This window comes from Ascidia mentula, chromosome 8 (genome assembly GCF_947561715.1).
Source record: "Ascidia mentula chromosome 8, kaAscMent1.1, whole genome shotgun sequence".
Lineage (NCBI taxonomy): Eukaryota > Metazoa > Chordata > Ascidiacea > Phlebobranchia > Ascidiidae > Ascidia > Ascidia mentula.
The window spans coordinates 15,179,251-15,198,668 of NC_138573.1; the positions used below are offsets into that span (position 1 = coordinate 15,179,251).

Consider the following 19,418-nt stretch of genomic DNA (forward strand, 5'->3'; position numbering starts at 1 on the left):
CTGCTGTCACAAAAGTTCGTCTATTAAATCAAAACCACTGTGTGTACCGGTTAGACTCGACACGTTCTTGCCACTGTTTTGATTCCTTCTAACTCACCATTGCCTCCTAATTTGCGCTCTCTGAAACTACACAATTAGCCCCACGCCTTCTCGCGGACAAGAATATATAGCGTAGGTTAAGCCATCAGGGTCACGGGTGCAGATCGATTAGCGCCGCTCACAGAAAAAAACTGTTATAATATTACAGGATAAACCGTCACGAACAAGGAGAGGAAGAGATGTTTGCGAAGTTGACCAAATTTCGTCCCCTCCTAAATCGCCAAGCACACCCTTTTGTTACGGGGAAATCTCCATGACATAATATCAGACGTTTAGCCCCAAATAGGACCGCGGCCCATAATTTAAACCGTTACCTGCCTGATAACCAGTGATCAATTTCAACAAAAAACGCTTACCAAAACTACGCTGTTGTTTTATTTGAATACTAGAAATATAGGCTCTGTCTGCGACGATTATATAATGGTCGTTAGTTTTCGAACAATGTAACAAAACTGAAAAATCTTGCGGTTGCGTAAGTACAAAAGCAGTATCGCCTACGTCAATGTCAAAAGGTCGCCAAGTTGTGCTTGTGCGACAAGTGGAAATGGGGTGTGCCCACTAAGCCTCGCGAAGTCGTATTCTCACGATTGCTACGTCATCAGTTGTAAGTGTTGGGCATTGGGCCGACGAGACAGTGGTTGTTTTGCTAATGTTTTCGAGGGCGTAGTTCTCAACGGCAAACGTGATGTTGAGGTCAATCAAGCAAACATTCTTAACGCGACGCAACTGTAAGATGCGTGCCGTAATAGGCTAAAAATAGCAGCGACGCTCCAGGTATACTGTGATTATGGAGCGTCGAGGCGCAAATTATGCGCAAATTATGCTTCAAGGAGTGAAAAAGCGCGGACGTCTCAGTTCACGATTTGGCAAGCGACAAAATCACCGACACCTGTTATGAGGACGTCATCTACTTTCCCCTAACATTAGCTTATGCGACGTGCATCATGTTGCGTGTGTACTGTGTTCGTATGTTGTCATGCCGTTATCGAAATGGTGCAACGGGTTACTTCCACTTGGTCCGCTTTTGTGACGTACTCCACTGTGGCCCAGTGCTACAGAATGACTCAACGCGATTTGCTTCCTGACTGCTGCTATACACCTGTGACGAGCGTAAAGGCTTGCGTTATCGGTCTATTATAAAGCTGCATAAGCTGTTGCGGCTTGCTTGCCTGTGTCACGTAGGGTAAGATTAATTATGCAAAGTTCCGGGTTGTCGCTTCAAAGCAGAATCAAGGCATTAAAGGCGGCGAGTGGTGGGGATGTATTGAGTGGCAGCAAAGCGAAGACAAACGATGCAGTGGAGAGTGAAGCAGACACAGTGTACATGTCCCCACAGCCAAGGACTCCTGTAAAGCCGGGTCAATTCGACATGGTCGATATGTGGCCAATCTTAGACCAACCTCGAAAGCAAAATAAACCATCAGCTGTGATCAGCAGGGTGCCTTCGCCCAACAAAGATTCAAGCCAGACCAGAATAACCTCAAAACTACTGCAGCCCCACCACGTCTCGCATCTAACGCTTAAGGATCGCTTTAAGGTGCCCGACGATGGAGAAACGGCCTTTCCCGTATCTTCGGAATGCGAATATGTGGAGGTAACTGCAATCGGCTTGCGGAGAAACCGCCGGCGAGAATTTATGGAGAAATTGCGTTAAGGACAATGTGTATTAAAAGAGTGTTAAGTGATGAAAAATTTTGCATAGCGCTTTGGATAGGAAGATACGATCGCAATGCATAGATTTCTCCCTTCGCACAACCAGCAGATAAAAGAGTGCGGCGCGTTTTTCATTTACCAATCTTCCGGTTGCTTACATTGTTAGTTGACATTACGCTATGTTTACCTTATCTCAGAGAACATATCTTACACAGGGTATGGGCGTTTGGCTGTTTGTTGTGATAGCTAGATGCGGTTTAACTACCTTAACACGCTAAAGTAGTTGACAAATTCGTATAAAAACACAAAATCCTTCATAAAGTGTTGTCAATATACTTGCTACATACAAACTTTTTTGCGTCACTTAAGCAAAGCGTGACGTCATTGCGGTAATGATTTATTGCACTGACTGACATCAAAATCCTCTTTAATACCAATCCACGGCTATTTTTGTAAGTTGATGTTACTTCGCTATCCAATACCGACAGAACTTTGCTCGTTGGCGAACCGTCGGCGTTTAGATCACACTTACAAACCTCAAATTACACGTCAAAATAAAATGGAGATCTAAAGCGTGTTCCCTGCCACTTTGTGAAACACAACTCAACGATCATCTGTGCGTCCGCAGAATACAATTCTACGAGGTCGTGTTCTTGTGTTTAATGAGTTCTCCGGTATGGTTTAGAACGCGCTTAACCTTTTCAACTTTGAAAATTACGGCTCTAGCTAGGTGGACTCACACGCCGTTCACCTTTCCCGGTTTCTTAGATCTTAAAGGGCGAAGAGAAATTTAGGCGCACGCTTTCCGGCTTCCGACCCGAGACTAACGGCGCTCGATTCCTCTGCCCAATAGCCACGTTCCCCGCACGTATAATTTCACAACCCAAGTACAGGCCACAAATCTAGCTCCATTTTTAAAGTGGTCAATATCTGCGTTGAACCTTCGGACGGCAATGTCAAGGTGAGGTCACTGACGGGAGGTATAATCACGGGGACGAGATCTTAAACGCGTTGTGCCAATAGAGCGTGCATACGTCCAAACTAAAAAGAAACACGCGCGGCGCGTTCGCGGCTTGTCGGTACATGTGTAACTGTTTGTTGTTAGTTCCCGGGGGAGTGCTAACCTTGAGTAAGCGGGCATGCACCAAAATCTTAAATCTGCTTAGCGAACATATCAACCGACTTAACGACCCGCTTCCAAAACAAGCAATTCAAAGGCTGTTTCGCGATGATTTTAACGCAAATGTCTCGTGGGTGTGGGTGCTTCCTTGCACATATATATATAGGAAATTGAGGCCGAGGGTATTTTCCGTTTCCTTTTAAACAGCACGCCAACAAATGTGGAACTGTATGTTAACATGAGATGGCATATCTTGATTTGTGGGGGTATAACAGTGGCGCCCGAGAACTTGTTCTTCGCCCACGCACAGTTATTTTTAGATGCAAGTACCACAGACGCGTACATAATTTTTTCTCGTTCCTCGCAATGATAATCTTGTTTTGGGGATTTTAATCACCGCTCTATTTTTAAATCAATGTAGTTGTTGGACAAAGTGGAACGTTGCTAATATATATACAAAAAGTTTGAACTTTTTTCAGAATTTTAATCTGGGAACGTATCAAATCTGTTTAAATTGCAGTTATCGTTATTTTTTTCCAGTTCACCCCTGTTATTTACACCCAAGTATATCTAATGTATTCCGTGCAAAAACACATTGACACCTTCGAACGTAACTGGAGCGCCCGTTCGTGCGTCCGGTTTGACGCCTGTTGTCGTCAAATGCGCAGCCGGAAAATTTCCGTAGCTATTTCCTCCTCCTCTCGAATACCACATAACCACAAAAGTTCAATGTGTTATTTTCCGAACGTAAAACTCGCGCATGACATTTCTGGCACCAATTTTGCGCGATTTCTGATTCGGTGACAGGTAACATATAACGCGCCAGAAAAAAAATACAACGGCTCCAGGTCGTCGTCGCTTGCGAAAGGTTTCGCATGTCTTTACGTCTTGCATTATTTAATGTATTTTTTGCTGTATGTAAATTTCCTGCGCTGTGAACGACATTAACTTACCATTGAAACTTTGAAGTGGAACGAAAAATTTGGCGATGCGCTGGAACAATTTAATCCGCTCTTAGTACAACCACGGCCGTGATAGTTATCGGATGTCACAACCTTAACTGAATATGCTGCACAGCTTGTTTGTTATAAATGTCACAATGTCCCATCACGTTTTAACTGGTTGGACTGGCTGCGCGGTTTCACCATTTTCAACATAATTCTAACAACAAGCAAGTGGCTTCTTCGTGCTACCTCTTAATGCGATTATCTATAGTAGGATATCAGAAACACACAGAAAACTATGAAATTAACGCCAAATGTTTTTGCAACAAACCGCACTCACGACCGACATGTTGCCGCTCGCCCAATAAAAACTATAGCCGAATAATTCTTGGCACCTTGAACGCAATTTTGATTATTTGTCGCTGATCTTTAGATTGTCACGTGATGGCCTAACTGGGTGTTTATCTCTGGGATTCTGACCTTTTGTACTAGCTGGCCCCATTGGCCTACATTCAGTTAGCAATGACGATGAACGCAATATGGTGTTCGTTACGTTTGCTTCATCGTCCAAAGCAGCATACTTTTGCTTCGTGTTCTCCTTTCATTTTACAACAACGATTTTATGTACGAAGGTGGAGGACGCGATTCAGTCACCGAGTTACTACAAACCCAAATCTCCAGATACTCCGCCAAAGCTAAGCAGCAACAATGGATCGCGAAATAAGTTTATGGACCGAGAGCTGACCAGAAAACAAAGCATCACCGTGATCGCGGGTGAATCGGAGTACGACAGCTTTATCAGGTTAGTTAATACCAGTCGGTGTACAAAGTTAAATTACTTGAATTTTTTCTTTTTATATGGTGTAAAACAGCAACATGTTTCTTCTATTTTAATGTCACTTATTTTGGTCAGCGTGCAATATGCAAAGGTACAGTGGAATAGTTTGTTCACTATCCGACATCTTAGGGTGACACATTTTACCTGAGTAAAGAAAAAATAACTCGCAAAGTACGTACCTTCAACTGAATAAACACTTTAAGATGGTAATGGAACCCATATATTCGTGACATTTACCGTTAGGTCAAAAATAGTATTTGGTGAGCTGTTTAAGGATCCAAGGCCCTTATCCGCCCTAAACAGGTGCAGCCAAAGTCTAAACTTACCCTGTGAGCATGACCAAGCCAGAAAGTACCCCACAAACAGTCCGATTAACATAGCGATCACACCCAATTTACCGCTGTTTATTTATGGAAGAACACCCTCAGCAAGGCCGAGACCGATTTAGGCCGTAAAAGTAATGACGTCACTAACGAACAAGTCTATGCTGCGTCGGTAGTGGAAAACGGCTGCATTTAGATGCGACCAATAGACGCACGCCGCCTTTTTTGAATTGACCCGCAGTGTTATGTAAACCTTCGTTGTGTCCTGTCTGTTATGGTGGCATTGAAGGAGCGGCTTTTAACAAACGCGCAAAACCGCCGGTCGTGTTCGCCCTTTTGGGTGCGGTACAGATAATATGGCGACCATGAAATCGCAGACTATGTACGTGTCGGCCACGTGCCGAAATTGTCAGTCGAAGCCAAACACTCTTCCTCTTCCAGGAAGAAGTAGTTTGGTAATTTCGGGACGCTTTCAAAGGCAACAAGAAATGTTTTGCTTTGAGTGCTGAGTGCTCCACTGGCACCCACACTGTGTTTTTTGGGGAGATTGTTTCATTGCCACGGCGCACATGCACGAGTGTTGACCAGGATATGGATATGGCAAAGCCGCGTTGCATTTCCGCGCGTAAACATTTACTAACAAACTAGAGTTGCGTTGACGACAAGTGGATGGGCAGAGGGATCACGCCACTTTCGCCGCAATTTTTGTTTACTGGGATTAACTATGGACACCTCGGAAAAATTCACGCCCGAAAAACAAAACTTGCGTTGACTCCCCGACGTTTGGGCTTGCTCATGATCATGCCTTTCATTCCCACAGAGTTACAGGTCAACATTATTGGAAAGTGTTGGTTTAAATGTCTAATCATCGGTTTATTTTCTTGAAAGAAAAGATTTCTTGTTGCTTTGCAAAGATCTGATCCCGCGGGACAATTTTGTTGGGATTTTTTTTTCTCTTCACCAGCTTTTAAAACCTGGTGCCCAAAATGTTTCATAGTTGAAATTACACTGGTCGTGATTTAAGGTCGCTACACCGTTCAGGAGCATCACGCAATTTTATCCATATAAATACCTTTACCAACACGTATTGATTGAACCAATCCGGCGGAAGTCAAGCAACCATTAAACCCTGGCGATGGAATCACACCTTTTATCCGACTTTCAATGGGTTATCGTCGTATCTGGTACAAGACCTAGCCCTAGTAATCCACTTATGTATCGCAAAACCCAGAACGAGTTAGAGTTATCTCTTAAAAATCCGGGGCGATCGCTGTGTATTGCTTCTGAACGTGCTGTATATAGACACACATATACAGTGGTTCTGGGGTTGCAAGCGGCAATTGTGCTTTGCGAACACGATGTTATGTTGCCAAACAAGTGATTACATCATCAGCATTACCCCCTTCAAACGTTGGCTGGATAAACGGCCCTGAGCGCGTTTATTTACAATGGAACGGTTATAGTCTGTCTTGCCCTGTTCTATCATGCGGCGTGAGACGAGAAAGCCTGATTTCGTTTGCTTAAGTTCGTCGACGGCTTTATACAAACAAACATCGCGGCGGCGACTTCAGTCTGAAATAAACGACACAAAATCGTGGTAAGTTTTCGCTCCGCAACGATTTTTTTGCGGCGTTTAATGCGAAAGCATTCACGTCAATGAGGACAAGGCATTTGGTCTTTTCACTAACGACGCCATTATTCGAGGCGTGACGTCAGCAATGAAGAAATGCAGCATCCAAGGGTCTGCTTTTGGGACTTGTTTCAATAACATTGAAGGTTAAACTCGGTTTATAGAGCGCCCGCCCACCCGTCGCCATCATGCCAAAATAAATAAGTGCGTCCAATACGAAAATATGTTAATGCAAATTCTAGATGCTGCGTAATTTCTGACTAGTGACGTATGTAAACCAATAGTTTGCAACACATTTTTCTCGTTCGTTCGTAACAATCCTCAAATTGTTTGCTTTACTTAATACTTAACTACCTCCCCGCAGTATTATGCTCAAACTGATATATCGCTGCTGAGAATCCACTTTACTTGGAAACTTATTTGAGTGTTTCTGTAAACATAAAACGTCTACCAATGCTTCATCCAAAATGTAACATATACGTGGCGCGTCTTGTCGCAATAAGCACGGCGTTGGACGCTTAACGTTATGGACAGCAAAACTTAAACTAAAAATACCTGGCGTCATTGATCGTTTTGCCTCCGGAATTTTTTTTTAACTTGTCTTAAAGCAATCTCCTTTTCAAGGATTGTTTTCTTCCACTAAATAATCCATCTGTCACATGGCAATAGAAGGAGTATTGGAATTGGTTAGAAACGACCTCTCTCTATTCAACAAATAACGACTTCTTTCCGCTTCTGTCTTTTTGTCGCTTTATTTCACTAATTGAATTCTCTCAGATATATACTTGTAAAAACGCGCACAACTTGCCGCTATCCGCCTCGAAAGATAGACATTAAGACCAGACAAACCTTCGTTGACGGTATAAGAACAATCCCTTCTAATCACGACCGGCTGTAGCAGCTGCACAATGTGTGTTCACTGTAACCACCAGGACTTGTAGATTGGTTACGAATTAACGGATATTTCCAAGTGGTGCCACTAATAAGGTGTAGATCTTCCATAATCCTGCGTTTACGTTACACCTCATTATCGGCTCCGGTGTTGATATCACACGCCAGGAGACGCTTTATTTAACCGCCAGTTTGTATGTTTTCCTATTGCTTTCGCGGAAACTCGATTTGGTCGCGTGGTTCGTGTCGATGCCGCGATGCACCAACCGCCTTGCGAACACTCGGTAACCGCTGTGTAATTTTTGCAAGGCTTATCCGCTACGGAGCAGAATTTGACGTCATATTTGTGGAATTGTGTCCAGTGCCAATATACTGTTTGTGTTTTGTGTAAGCATATTCCATTCAAGTGTTTGACATATTTACTGGATTTGTTCATCGTCAACGGATATATACAGCTTACCATGTCTATTTTTGAAGAAGCACAAAAACCAGTGTCGATATGCAAAAACAACGACGAACCTCTTCAGAAACGTTTGAAAAAGCAATTATCTAAAAACTATGTTGTGTGAAAGAGCACAGAGAAACAAACGTGGTAATCAAATTCATTCAACCTCCAACGTGTTTTTCGGCAGTGATTCACCGCAATCATTTGACTAAAAATTTGCCTGAACCAACATTGATCCAGACTCCCAACTGCGCTCAAGTGCTTCTCGTTTGAGACTTGTACATTAGCGCGTGAATCACCAATCAGGACGATACAGCGTGTGCCACACTGAATGCAAATCTCAGTAGCTGAGTGGGGCGAGGTTGGAATTATTTACATGCGCATAACTATGGGATTTGTGGTATAATTGACAGCACCCTTACGTTTACCGGGAGAATCTTCGAGCACCTAAAGGAGTTGTACTTTCAAAAAGCTTATATTTGCAGGTAAAATTTTAATTGCCGGGCTCTTTCAATGGCCCGATATCGTCCACAGCAAACCTCGAAAAGGTTCGCCAGGCTTTTATGGAGCTGTTATTTCCAGTCAATCCCTCTGTTTTATTATTTTAAACCCGCGCAACAAATTTGTCACCATGCAAAGTCCTGGCTATTGTTGCAGAAAATGACGGTCACTAACACCGCGCAATGAACATCAACATAAACACATGTCACTATACTTTCGTCGCAAACATATCCTGAAAGCTTTTCTCAACGCTATAGTCTGTATGCAAATAAAAAGCACTGGTATATATGTGCTTCCAAATTCTGCACGTCAATAAAACCATTTAAAGGCTTAAATTTAAACAGCTCCTCGCAAATCCTGGCGACAATCCAGATTTAACTCATTTCCAATTCTGGATTATGAAGTTGACCTTATAAGGAGGAAATCGCCGCAGGAAAGGTGTCATGTTGGAAGGAAGAACGTTTCGGTGACACAAAATCACGTGATGCTTTCACACTGTTTACAGTCTCGTGGTGCAACGTTAAGGGGAAAGTTTGGCCTAATTTTAATATATTTGTCAAGGTTATTTGAATAACAGGCTGAAGATATTTTCCGCAAATGTTTAATGTGGTACAGACCCTTTTCTGTTTTGGAATTTGAACGGCTGTCCTGACAATCATGTGCTTAGAAGTATGCAAAGTTATTTACGGTCATAAACGAAATTTGGATATAACGTGAAGCAATGCGGTTCCCAACCCGATCCATTTGTTGACTTTCCATTTCTCTCAAGAAGTAAAGAATGCAGTTTTTGTCCGTGCATGACTTCGCACATTACAAACCAGCACGTTGATGGCGCGGCGCGTTTATCCTATTCGCGAATTGAAGGGAGCTTAAATTTGCCCGTCTAACCCCAACTGCACTAGTACCCAAAAATAGCTATCCCCAACACGTATGTTTCAAAAGCATGCCGCAATTCGGCTCTGTGCAATATGTTTTAAGATAAAATCGCGAATCGGCGGCATCGCCTGTTTACGCTAGTAAATGTGAACGTGCTCGGGAAATGCATGCACAGACCACATACTGCTGAAATGGACGTTTTCGTCGTGTGCTCGCGACGCTCTTACCATACCTTTTTCATCGTAAGTTTGTAGGATACCGTTTCGCGCCTGGCACGTAGGTCAACAGCTTTTCCAATGAAAAGTATTTTTCTCCAAAAAGCCACAGCGTTTTCCAGAATTTAAAATTTGTTGTCTTGGCATGAGGTGAAACCCGAGGCGCGTTGAAAGGGCCACCGTTTTATGGTGTTTATTATCACAGTGATAGTAGTTGTGGAGTCGTTTTGTGGCAAATATTGGGGTTACAATTACACAACCTGCTTTATTTGGACAAATACACACGACCTCATACATTCTGTGATCATCTGAAGAGAAATACCGCAACAACATTTTGTGGATTCTGTGCTTATTTGTCTCTCCGTGAATTTTTACACTTGACCGCTTATGAGGGTTAGTTGGCTACGATATTTCCAATCATGTGGTTGAGGTTCATGAAGGTTAGCCCACATCTTCCTAATTGTGAGGTCGATGCGGAGAAGCGCTCTATAACCTAAACTATGCGTATAACCATGCGAAAAAACATGAATTGGCAACCACGTTTTTGGAATGTGTCCATGATAGAATCTAATACGCACTTTCCGCGTCAACCAAGTAATTGTAAAGCTGTGTAATGCCGCTACTCTATTGACGCAATGAGCGCATCATGGAGAAATAATTTGACCAATTGCCATCAAGCAAGTAAAAGTGCAATTACGCTCTTTAACCAAACTAATCAATCATACTCGGAGCTGCCAATCCCAACTTACCAGAGGTTATTATAACACTTCAATAAACAAGAAATGAAACATTCGTCACTATACGTTTTCACCACCGTTGTGAAACTCTTGCAAAATGAACAAATCAAAGAACATATTTAATCACATTTATTCGCATTATCGTGAATATCCTCGAGTGTCTCTGCATGGTGGATTGCAAAGGTTGTGGGCCACGGTACCCTTGGATACTCCCTTGGTTCGTTTAAGACACATTGTTTTACATAGTTCACTTCATAGAGTTACTATTAAAATAAGTAAATCTAATACGGACATGGAGCGTTTATTGCTGCGAAGCACGGTCCTGATTGTATGAAAAACATTGCCTATTCCGAGTATTCCGACCCGTTGTATATCTGGGCCTATTTAAACCAAGGGCCGGGAACATTTTTGGCCAAGGGAGCCGTGAAAGCTACGTGTTTTTAATTGTACTTCTGTGAGAGCCATACGATATTTTTCAACACTTGGTAAACAAGTTCAAGCGTCGAAATAATGACTGCTGGCAGATAAATGTAAGTTGGCATTTCTTAGCGCGATTGTTACGAGTGGATTGTTACGTTATGGAAAATTACAGAAAAAGTTTTATTCGTAACAATCGCGCTAAGATATGCCAACATACATTTCTCTGCGAGCCATATGCCGTGACCAAAAAAGCCACCATCTGGCTCGCGAGCCGTAGGTTCCCGGCCTCTGCTATAAGCCAAGTTAATTTACCTCGGCCCATTTGTTAATGTTGCTTAAGCAATGCCTAATGCTTAAGCAACATTGAATGTAAATGTACATTAATTTAAAACCAATAATTCAATTCTTTCTTTACTATAAGTTACTGGAAATAAACCTTGAAATCTAGCGTCAGCATGTACATTTTTTCCCGATATTAGATTTAATACGTAGGCAAAACAGAATGATTACTGTTATGTGGAGATGGGATTTTGTTGCTTGCATTGAGTTAGTTACATTTATCGCAGTACTATCCCGCACACTTTGACATTTTTTTTTTCGTGTAATAACGTACTTTGTTGCTCTACTTTCAAATGACCTTCAAACTAAACGTCATCTCTGTTGCGCCCGAAGCCTTTTTGCAATTTTCAGTTGTAATATTGCGTGAATATCTATTATTAATTCCAAGCCGAAGAAAACAAGGAGTGATAAAAAGTTCAAACAATTCGGCAATCAATTGTTTTCGGCTGATTTGTTGCCTTGAAATCAGCTGCGCTGAAACGCAAAAAACGAACGAGAAGTCCTGTACCACCATGAAATCGTTTTCCTCGCGGTTTATAGATGCGGGTTTTGACTTTTACAATCACTAGCAGTGAATCTACTGTTAGGGTTACTATATGGTTTGACGGTTGGCCAACATTTTTTCTAATTATGCGGTCGATGCCACTGGAGATATGTTTCATGTTTTATGTATCTCAATTAAAACTCGCGTGGTAACATTTACGATGACATTTGGCGGCAACAATTCGCGGACCAGGACATTTCGTTACCTCGTCTCTGTAATTCATTATTGATGTCCTAACAAGGTAGCAAACTAGTTGAGGTAGTGTGAACTGCACAGTTGTAATTTGACGCTATTGCAAGCGGCACACGTTAATGTTCACTTGAGTCACTGCGATGACGTCTTGCACGATGTGTTCCGTCGGCCTCGTGGCGTCGGTCATCAAATCGAGTGTCGGTAAACAGTGTAATTTGTAACTGTGGCCGCGCCACGAGCTTAAACTTCACTTACAAGTGTATGAGTGGTAGCAGTGCTAACACGCCCATTCTGAACCCATCGCCTGATTGGTGACCCTTCCCGGCCCGTCTAACACCGACTCATCCAAAGTCTTTTAAACAACATCCAGATAAAATCATCGACCTCTTATAGGCAATTGCCTGATACGTAGTTGTTTATTCGTAGGTTTTGGTTGCTAGTTGGGTCAGAAGAAATAATTGCTAAGATTTGTTACACTTATAAAGGACCAGCAAGCTTGTGACTCGTATTCACTGACAGCTTTTCCGCAACTCAATTAAAAAAAAAGTAATAATACGGAAGAATATATGTGACTTTAACTAGGTTAATTTTGCATCGTCACGCTGTCACGATTCTGTTTTGCACAAGTTTTTTTTTACCTTGGTCTTGACGACATAATTAAAGGGACGATAGTCACGTTATCATCTCACGCCATACAAAATCTTGGCTGGTTGAAACCGCTTTCTAGAAGCAATTGCTACGTTGCGGAAGCCGGCGTTGTGTTCTCTTGCTTTTCCTGGCCAAATAATTGCATAAGCCTGTCATTTAAATATGTAATATGAAGTATTGTCGGGTTGTTTGTTGATCCTGTGCGTCGTATCGTGTCAAATAGCGCCCTAACAACCAAACTCAATCCATTTTACGTGTACTCTTTAATCCAACGTCTAAACAAAATCTGCATATGGTTTTGTTTAGGTTTTATCGCAAGATTTTGGCTGGACTAAATTTAGGGAAACAGCTCCTTATTAAGACATCATTTAGGGACGACGAAGCGTTTCCCCGTGCAGCGAAATATTTTCGGTTTCGCACGACCGGAACCGCATAATCTTGGGTATCAAATCTGACAAACACAACACGCAAAGATTTTGCAATCCTAATCCTTTGTTATTCCCGTACCCCTTTCAGGCTCGGTTTTCGCGCCGCAATTGTTTCGCTTTGGGTAACGCAATCCTCCTGGGATTAGGCTACCTTCAATGTCAACAATAGCGGTTTAAAGCGGGGTATCAATTTTGTTTCCGCAGCGTTCCGGTAGACGAAGACGAGACAACTGGATATGCCTGCGATTCATTCGCAATGCAAGTCGATAAGGTACTACAAGGCAAGATTGGCACCAATGCTGTATCAACAGCTCTGCAGCCAACTGCAAGCCGCGCTATAAATGTTGTGCCTGCAATGGTAGTAGCGCGATCAGAACAGATTATCGGCGAATACCCTTGTTATGCCTGGCCGCTGTTAAAGGCCACCGCTTGTTTTCCTTCGAATAGAATCTGTTTACCTATACCCGTTCGTTTGAAGCGCTCTCTGCTGGGCTTAGCCAAGGACAATTATCGGCTTTGCGTGGGATTTCCAAACAACATATACGTCGTTTCGTTCGATGACTATTTTCGTCACTGAATAACATTCGTTTGTTTGCTTGATAGCGAAAATAATCTCCTGTTTGCTTCTACTTTGAGGCAAAACATATCATATTTAGTTCAACGTGATTGGACACTAAATTCGAGACGTTTTCCTCACACCCAGAACCCATTATCACACAGTGAAAACATTTCCCGGTAGTTGTAAACAGTTTTTGTGGTTCATATGCAGGGAGCTCTGGAAACCATTCCAGAACAGGATTTATATTTGGACCTCGATTCAACTGGCGGTGAGTATCCGGCGATAGTGACGTCATAAACGCCAGATTGTTTCCTCTGTCCATTGTTGCGTGACAGTTGCACTGTGCCCTGTTGCAGGTTCTGATGCTACGCGTCCAACAGTTAATGCTGTTGACAACCTGAAATTAGACGACTCGGCAATGGGTGGAAAATTATCCAATCCCAAGCTGCTGGGTGGACGAAAAGAGAAAAAGGTTTGTTTTTCTTTTAAGTTCGTCGTTTCTTTTCCAGGTAACAAACCATTTCATTGCTTGCATGTGGTTTAACTCGATGCCTGTCAGTTTTGTTTTAAAGAGATTTTTCAAGCTTAACCATCTTCATATTAAAACAAAAACCCGTTCGTACTTTTTTACACCTCTTTGTATGATTTTCCATGTATGTATATTAGTTCAATAAACAATAATCTCCACTATATATACAGTTGCATTGCACTAACAGCGCCAAATATCACCATGCAACATCATGCAAAAGTTGTTTTGTTACATTGCAATGAAAATGTTGCTATGGATTTCCTCCTTATATCATAGGAGCAAACCCACCCAGAGCAGAGGCGCGTCGGTCAGTCGACCGTGGTAAAATTGCGCAAACCTCCTTCAGAAGGCAGGCGAAGTCCTGCTGCGAGACCCATATCAATGCCCATCTCACCTCCCCCAGAACCTCCCGGCACCGTAAATTCCAACAAAACAGGCAAGTCGAACACACGTTTGTGATTTTTGTTTTTGTCAAGTTTGTGTTCACATTTAAAGCACAGTGAGTTTTCAACTGAATAACAATATAATGTTGTACTTTGTTTTTCTTGGTTTATTTGAGCAAAGAAACATTTTATAAACGAAACATTTTCTGTTTAGAAGGTGGCGTGATTACCTTCAGCTGTTGACGTAATTTAAACCTTTATGACTTACTTACGGAAGTGTTTGATAATGCTGTCTATTACGTCACGAAACAGACTGGCAAGTTACTCTAGACTTGGTTACGTAACAAAATTAAACCCGTCTCACCGCAACAGCACAATCATTCAACGATTTAGCAGGGTTGAGTAAACGACTGACGCACTTTTTATCATTGGTTTGTGGTATTGTTAGGACTCAATAAATGCACTGATTGCTTTCGTGGTTGCCCTAATACATCAAACAAAAGCGAGTCTTATAAAAGCCATGCCGACATATGACCTTGTTGTTTCAAATTAGCTCCTCTTGTTGTTGGATCCTAGTCAAACCGCATCATGTCACGAGCTTACCAACATAAACACATTTGAAAGCCGAGAACCATCTTTTTTAGCATTATCAACAATACATTGATTGTTTGTATAACAAGCGGTCTAATCCCTTGCCCAACCACAGGTGCACGCCCGCTGCCACCGCCCCCTTTAATGCAGACCGACGATCAGGATTCAAGCAAAAACGATCATTCTTCGGCGAGTAGGCAGTCATCGATGCCACAAGACCCTCCACCCCTGCCGCCAACCAACATTCCTAAACTGTCGTCACCTTTATCGCCTGCATTGACTCAGTCCAACATCCGCGGGTCAACGTCACCGACAAAGCGACCAATATCGGCTGAAACTCTTCCGCCACTCCCCCCCACTGGTCAAAGACGGCCGTCTTCCGCCAGTGGTCCTCCACCGTTACCACCAGTATCAGGAAAAAGGCCTCTGAATGATTTTCTTCCCGACCTCCCTCCTCCTCAACCACCAGTCTCCTCCCAATCATCTCACCGTCCTATTTCTGGAGGATTCGATACTACCAATCGACTTTCATCGAAACCACCTCCGATTTTAGATGATATACCAGATCTTCCCCCTCCGCCCCCACCTCCGACTTTCCCACAAAGGAACAGTGCCTCGGAACCAAATCTTCCTTCATCAGTCCCCCTTGTCATGCCAGTAGGAAGGCCGTCACTTGTTTCTCCTCCTCTGCCCACAGATCCTCCACACTTGCATCTCCTTATTTCCAAGAAGCCTCCGCCCGTCCCACCCTTGTCTGGTCCTCCAGGAATCCCTTCCTCGCCACAGGATGTCTCTCCAGATACCCCGCCACCTCCGTTGCCTAGAAACGCTGAATCTTACGCCCCGCGTCTCCCTTATCGGCCTTCTTCGCCGTTTTTGAAGTCGGCACCTGGTTACACCGAAACTCCTCCTGATACTCCAAAGCGCGAGGCAGATTTGTCTGAAGTCCCGTTGAGAATTCCCTCCGGTGAAATGAGCGTCCACCCAGTGGCCAATCTAATAAAACAGATGAAAAAACAAAACATTGACATAAAACCCAAGAAACGAGTCGACGCAGACAAGAAACCAAGGCCAGCTAAAAAACCTCTTCCCAGTCCACCTTTAAAGCATCACAAACCGGAAATATTCCCTGTAGTTGCAGTCAAGCCGAAGCCGCCAAGTGTTCCCAACAAACCGGTTATTCGCAAACCAGTTGGTTCCCCTTCCGAAACTGCGAACACAGAGGTAGCGTCCGCAACGACAGCGAAGTATTCGAGATCATCCACGTTACCGAAGGGCGGTGTTAGTTCACCACCCGTTGCAAATTCCCCCACCTTACCGCGGAACTTGGTCACGTCGCGAAAACTTCCACAACCAACTGCACCGACCGCAACATACGGTGGGGGACCTGCCTCCGGGTGCGTGGAAGACGATGGCGTTTACAGCGCCATCGACGAGTCAAGTGTTACGTCACACACCCCAATTCAAACTCCCCCCGAGCTCCCGACCAACCCCCCGCCCTCGTTACCGGAGGAGAGCTCCCATGTCAGTGGAAAGATTGTTCTTCCTTCGGCTTCCGCGTCATTTTCGAGTCCCAACTCACAAGGAATCAACCCTCGCCCTCCCACAACCATGAGGTCTCCCAGAATGAAACCAAAACCCCGACCCACAGCCCCACCACCTCCAAGACCTAACATGACGCATCCATCACTCCCACAAGATGAAAAAGGTGTGTGCAGAATAATGTATCTTGCATTGCCCGTGCTTAAAAACGTGAATCAGAATTGTAAAGCAAGTGAGCTGCCGACGGGGCCACTGTTTCGTAAAATTGTAAAAAATTGGATGCTTATGACAGTGGTTCCCAACCGGGGGCGTGGCACCCTAGGGCGCCATTTATAACCTCGATCAGATGGCAGATATATGGCCGTATTTTCAGAATTACGCCCTAATCAGTATTAATGAGGTTGGTTAAAATATGTGCTGGTGAAACGGGAAAAAACAACACGTGTCTGTTGTTGTGCTCAATGTATCTACCTGCAACGTAATGTAATTTAGCTGTATGAAAAGTTTATTATTCCAATCATGCTATTGCTTTATATATACAAAATATATTACCTTGACTCGACTGCAACACAATTGAGCTTGAGGTAGATTTCGGAATATATACATTAAATGTTGTTACAATTGAGCTTGAATTACAGATATAGCAAAACTGTTTTTTTTCCTTGCAATTGTTAGCATAGAAATGTCCCTCATGGAATAGCATCTGTGCTAAAATCATGACTAACATACAATGTATTGGGTACAGAATGCCCTGATTTGAATCAGTGTTTTTTGCTTAAGCGGATGTGTTTATTCATCTCATAGTGGAAAATATATATTTTGTACCAAGCTGGCATCACAACTTGGAAACTTTAGAATACACCGAATAGTGTGTGGGCTGGTTTTGTTGTTGTGCATAGACCTGTCATAATCTAGGCGTGGGCCCATCTAATTAGCTCTGAAACCATATTTCAACAGTAAACAAAAAGCCTGCACCCGCCCGGCCTCCGCCCCCATCGAAGAAAAACATCCAAGCTGCCGAACAAAGAAAAGTGGCCTGCAAGTACGTGACTTGCCGATTGATTTTTTTACATATCGGGTGTAATTACGTTTTGAAACATACCCGTTGGGTCGAAAATTTGTGGTGTTTATAATCTGGAAAGTACTGCTGGTTAGTTTTTCGTGTGCAAACGTTGATGTAAGACTCTTACAGCAGTGTCTGCAGACTTGAAAAATACAAATGCAAATAAACAGGATGTAGCCAAGTACTTCTCGCGCAGTACCGCACCGACGACCGTTTCTCCTACAATGCCGAGGTGAACATGCACCAGGCCCTTCTGGGCCGCCTCTACCCTATTCCTGTCGCGGCACATGTCGCCGCATTGTGACATCACAGAGCATAATCCGCGTTTTTTTCTCCCAAGGTTGGAAAACGAGAGGAACATAGTCCGGACCAACCCTAGTTTATCGCCGAAGATGACGAACAGGAACGCACCCAAAGTGAGTAATTCGGGTTTATTTCAAACGGGTTTAGGTCGATGGCCCTTGAAGGTCTAATGTCCGCGCTGTGTATCTGTGAATTAAGTTAGCCTTCGCTTCCGCACAAACAGGCCGCGTTGGGCCGACTCGTGACATTGCGCGCGACGCCGCACGTAAACTTCCTTCCCAAGAATTGAAACGTTGCGTGAGATTGCCAAATTTACTCACTTTCATCAAAACACATAATTTCCCGGTGTACTCACTAACCTTTACAAAAATACCCGTCGTTTGCCATATGACGTCAAGGAAACGTACGTCACAGAATGATACGATGTGTTTTCAGGTTGCGGAGGTGGGAGTTATTGTCAGCACAGCAGGTAAGTTTAGCCTATGATTGACGGATTTCCGATACCTGCCTGTGAAATACCTTCGGGCTGATTTACCGTCTCAACGCAACATATCAACGTGGTTTTCACCTGAGTGCTTTGGAAACATTCCTCCATTTAAACATTCCTTGCACAGCTCACCACATTTCACTTTCTGACAAATCCGAGTTCAATATAAATGATCAGAGTTTATCTGTAATGTCCACAACCTGTTAGTTACTGGTTCCTGACAAATGGCTGTCACAGCCTTTTCCATTACCTCATACTTGATATTTGTGCAGATTATGAAGCAGAAACATATTCTTCCATCGAAGACACACCCAATGGTTTAGTTCGTGGGCTAGGAAGCAGCGAATCATTAGAGTAGGCAGTTATTCTTGCATGGGTATTCTTGCACTCTAGCATTTGCCTAAGTTAAATTTCGATGTTGACTGGGTACTGTTGACATTTTTAACCTGCGTTTGTTATCTAGCTCGTGGTTTGAATCCTTTCCAAATATAACATTTATTCAAAAAATGACTTAAGGGATGCCTAATACGAATAGGATGGTTTGTGCGTGGGCATAATCACAATGTGTAGTTTGTCCTTTTTATTTATAGTATGAATGGCACAAAATTACGTGAACGCTGATTTCAAAACAAAAGACGTTTTTTTTAAAACAGTGTAAATGGAATAATCGGCAAATCAGCAGTTTCAAATCAAGTAATATTTTTATACACGTAGCAATTGTGCATTGGCGCAGCGCATAACAAACAACGGTATACGTGATGACTCAAACTATGCTTGAATACAGAAACCTCGGCAAAGAAGCAAATCGCAAGAAAAAGCGGAGTCCTTCCAAGCTGCCCAACCCCGTCTCGGTGATGAAGACGCTTAAGATTCGAAATAAATCAAAGGCCTACAATGACGTGACATTTCCGACGAAAACCGTTGAAAGCGAATTTAAGAGTGTGGTTGTAGACGAGCCAGAAGAGGGGATATACGCGGGTATAGACGACCATCCGGGACTTTACAATAACGTCAACGCAAACAATAACCTGCGTATGATGTCATATTGGCCTTGGTCGCCCAACAATGAATTTCACTGCACCTATGCCCAATTGGATCATGCAGGCAGTCCTGAGTAA

General features: G+C 43.2%; 1 protein-coding gene across 1 annotated transcript; it reads left to right on the forward strand.

The window, feature by feature from the left end:
* The first annotated feature begins 1,293 nt into the window (after window positions 1-1,293).
* On the forward strand, window positions 1,294-19,418 carry LOC145910658 (uncharacterized). Its single transcript, XM_082997846.1, has 12 exons — window positions 1,294-1,693; window positions 4,449-4,618; window positions 13,048-13,114; window positions 13,613-13,670; window positions 13,759-13,874; window positions 14,208-14,367; window positions 15,021-16,613; window positions 17,405-17,489; window positions 17,851-17,926; window positions 18,249-18,282; window positions 18,573-18,654; window positions 19,085-19,418. The coding sequence occupies exons 1-12, from the start codon at window positions 1,295-1,297 to the stop codon at window positions 19,416-19,418; spliced, it is 3,174 nt and encodes a 1,057-aa protein (XP_082853972.1). The 5' UTR covers window position 1,294.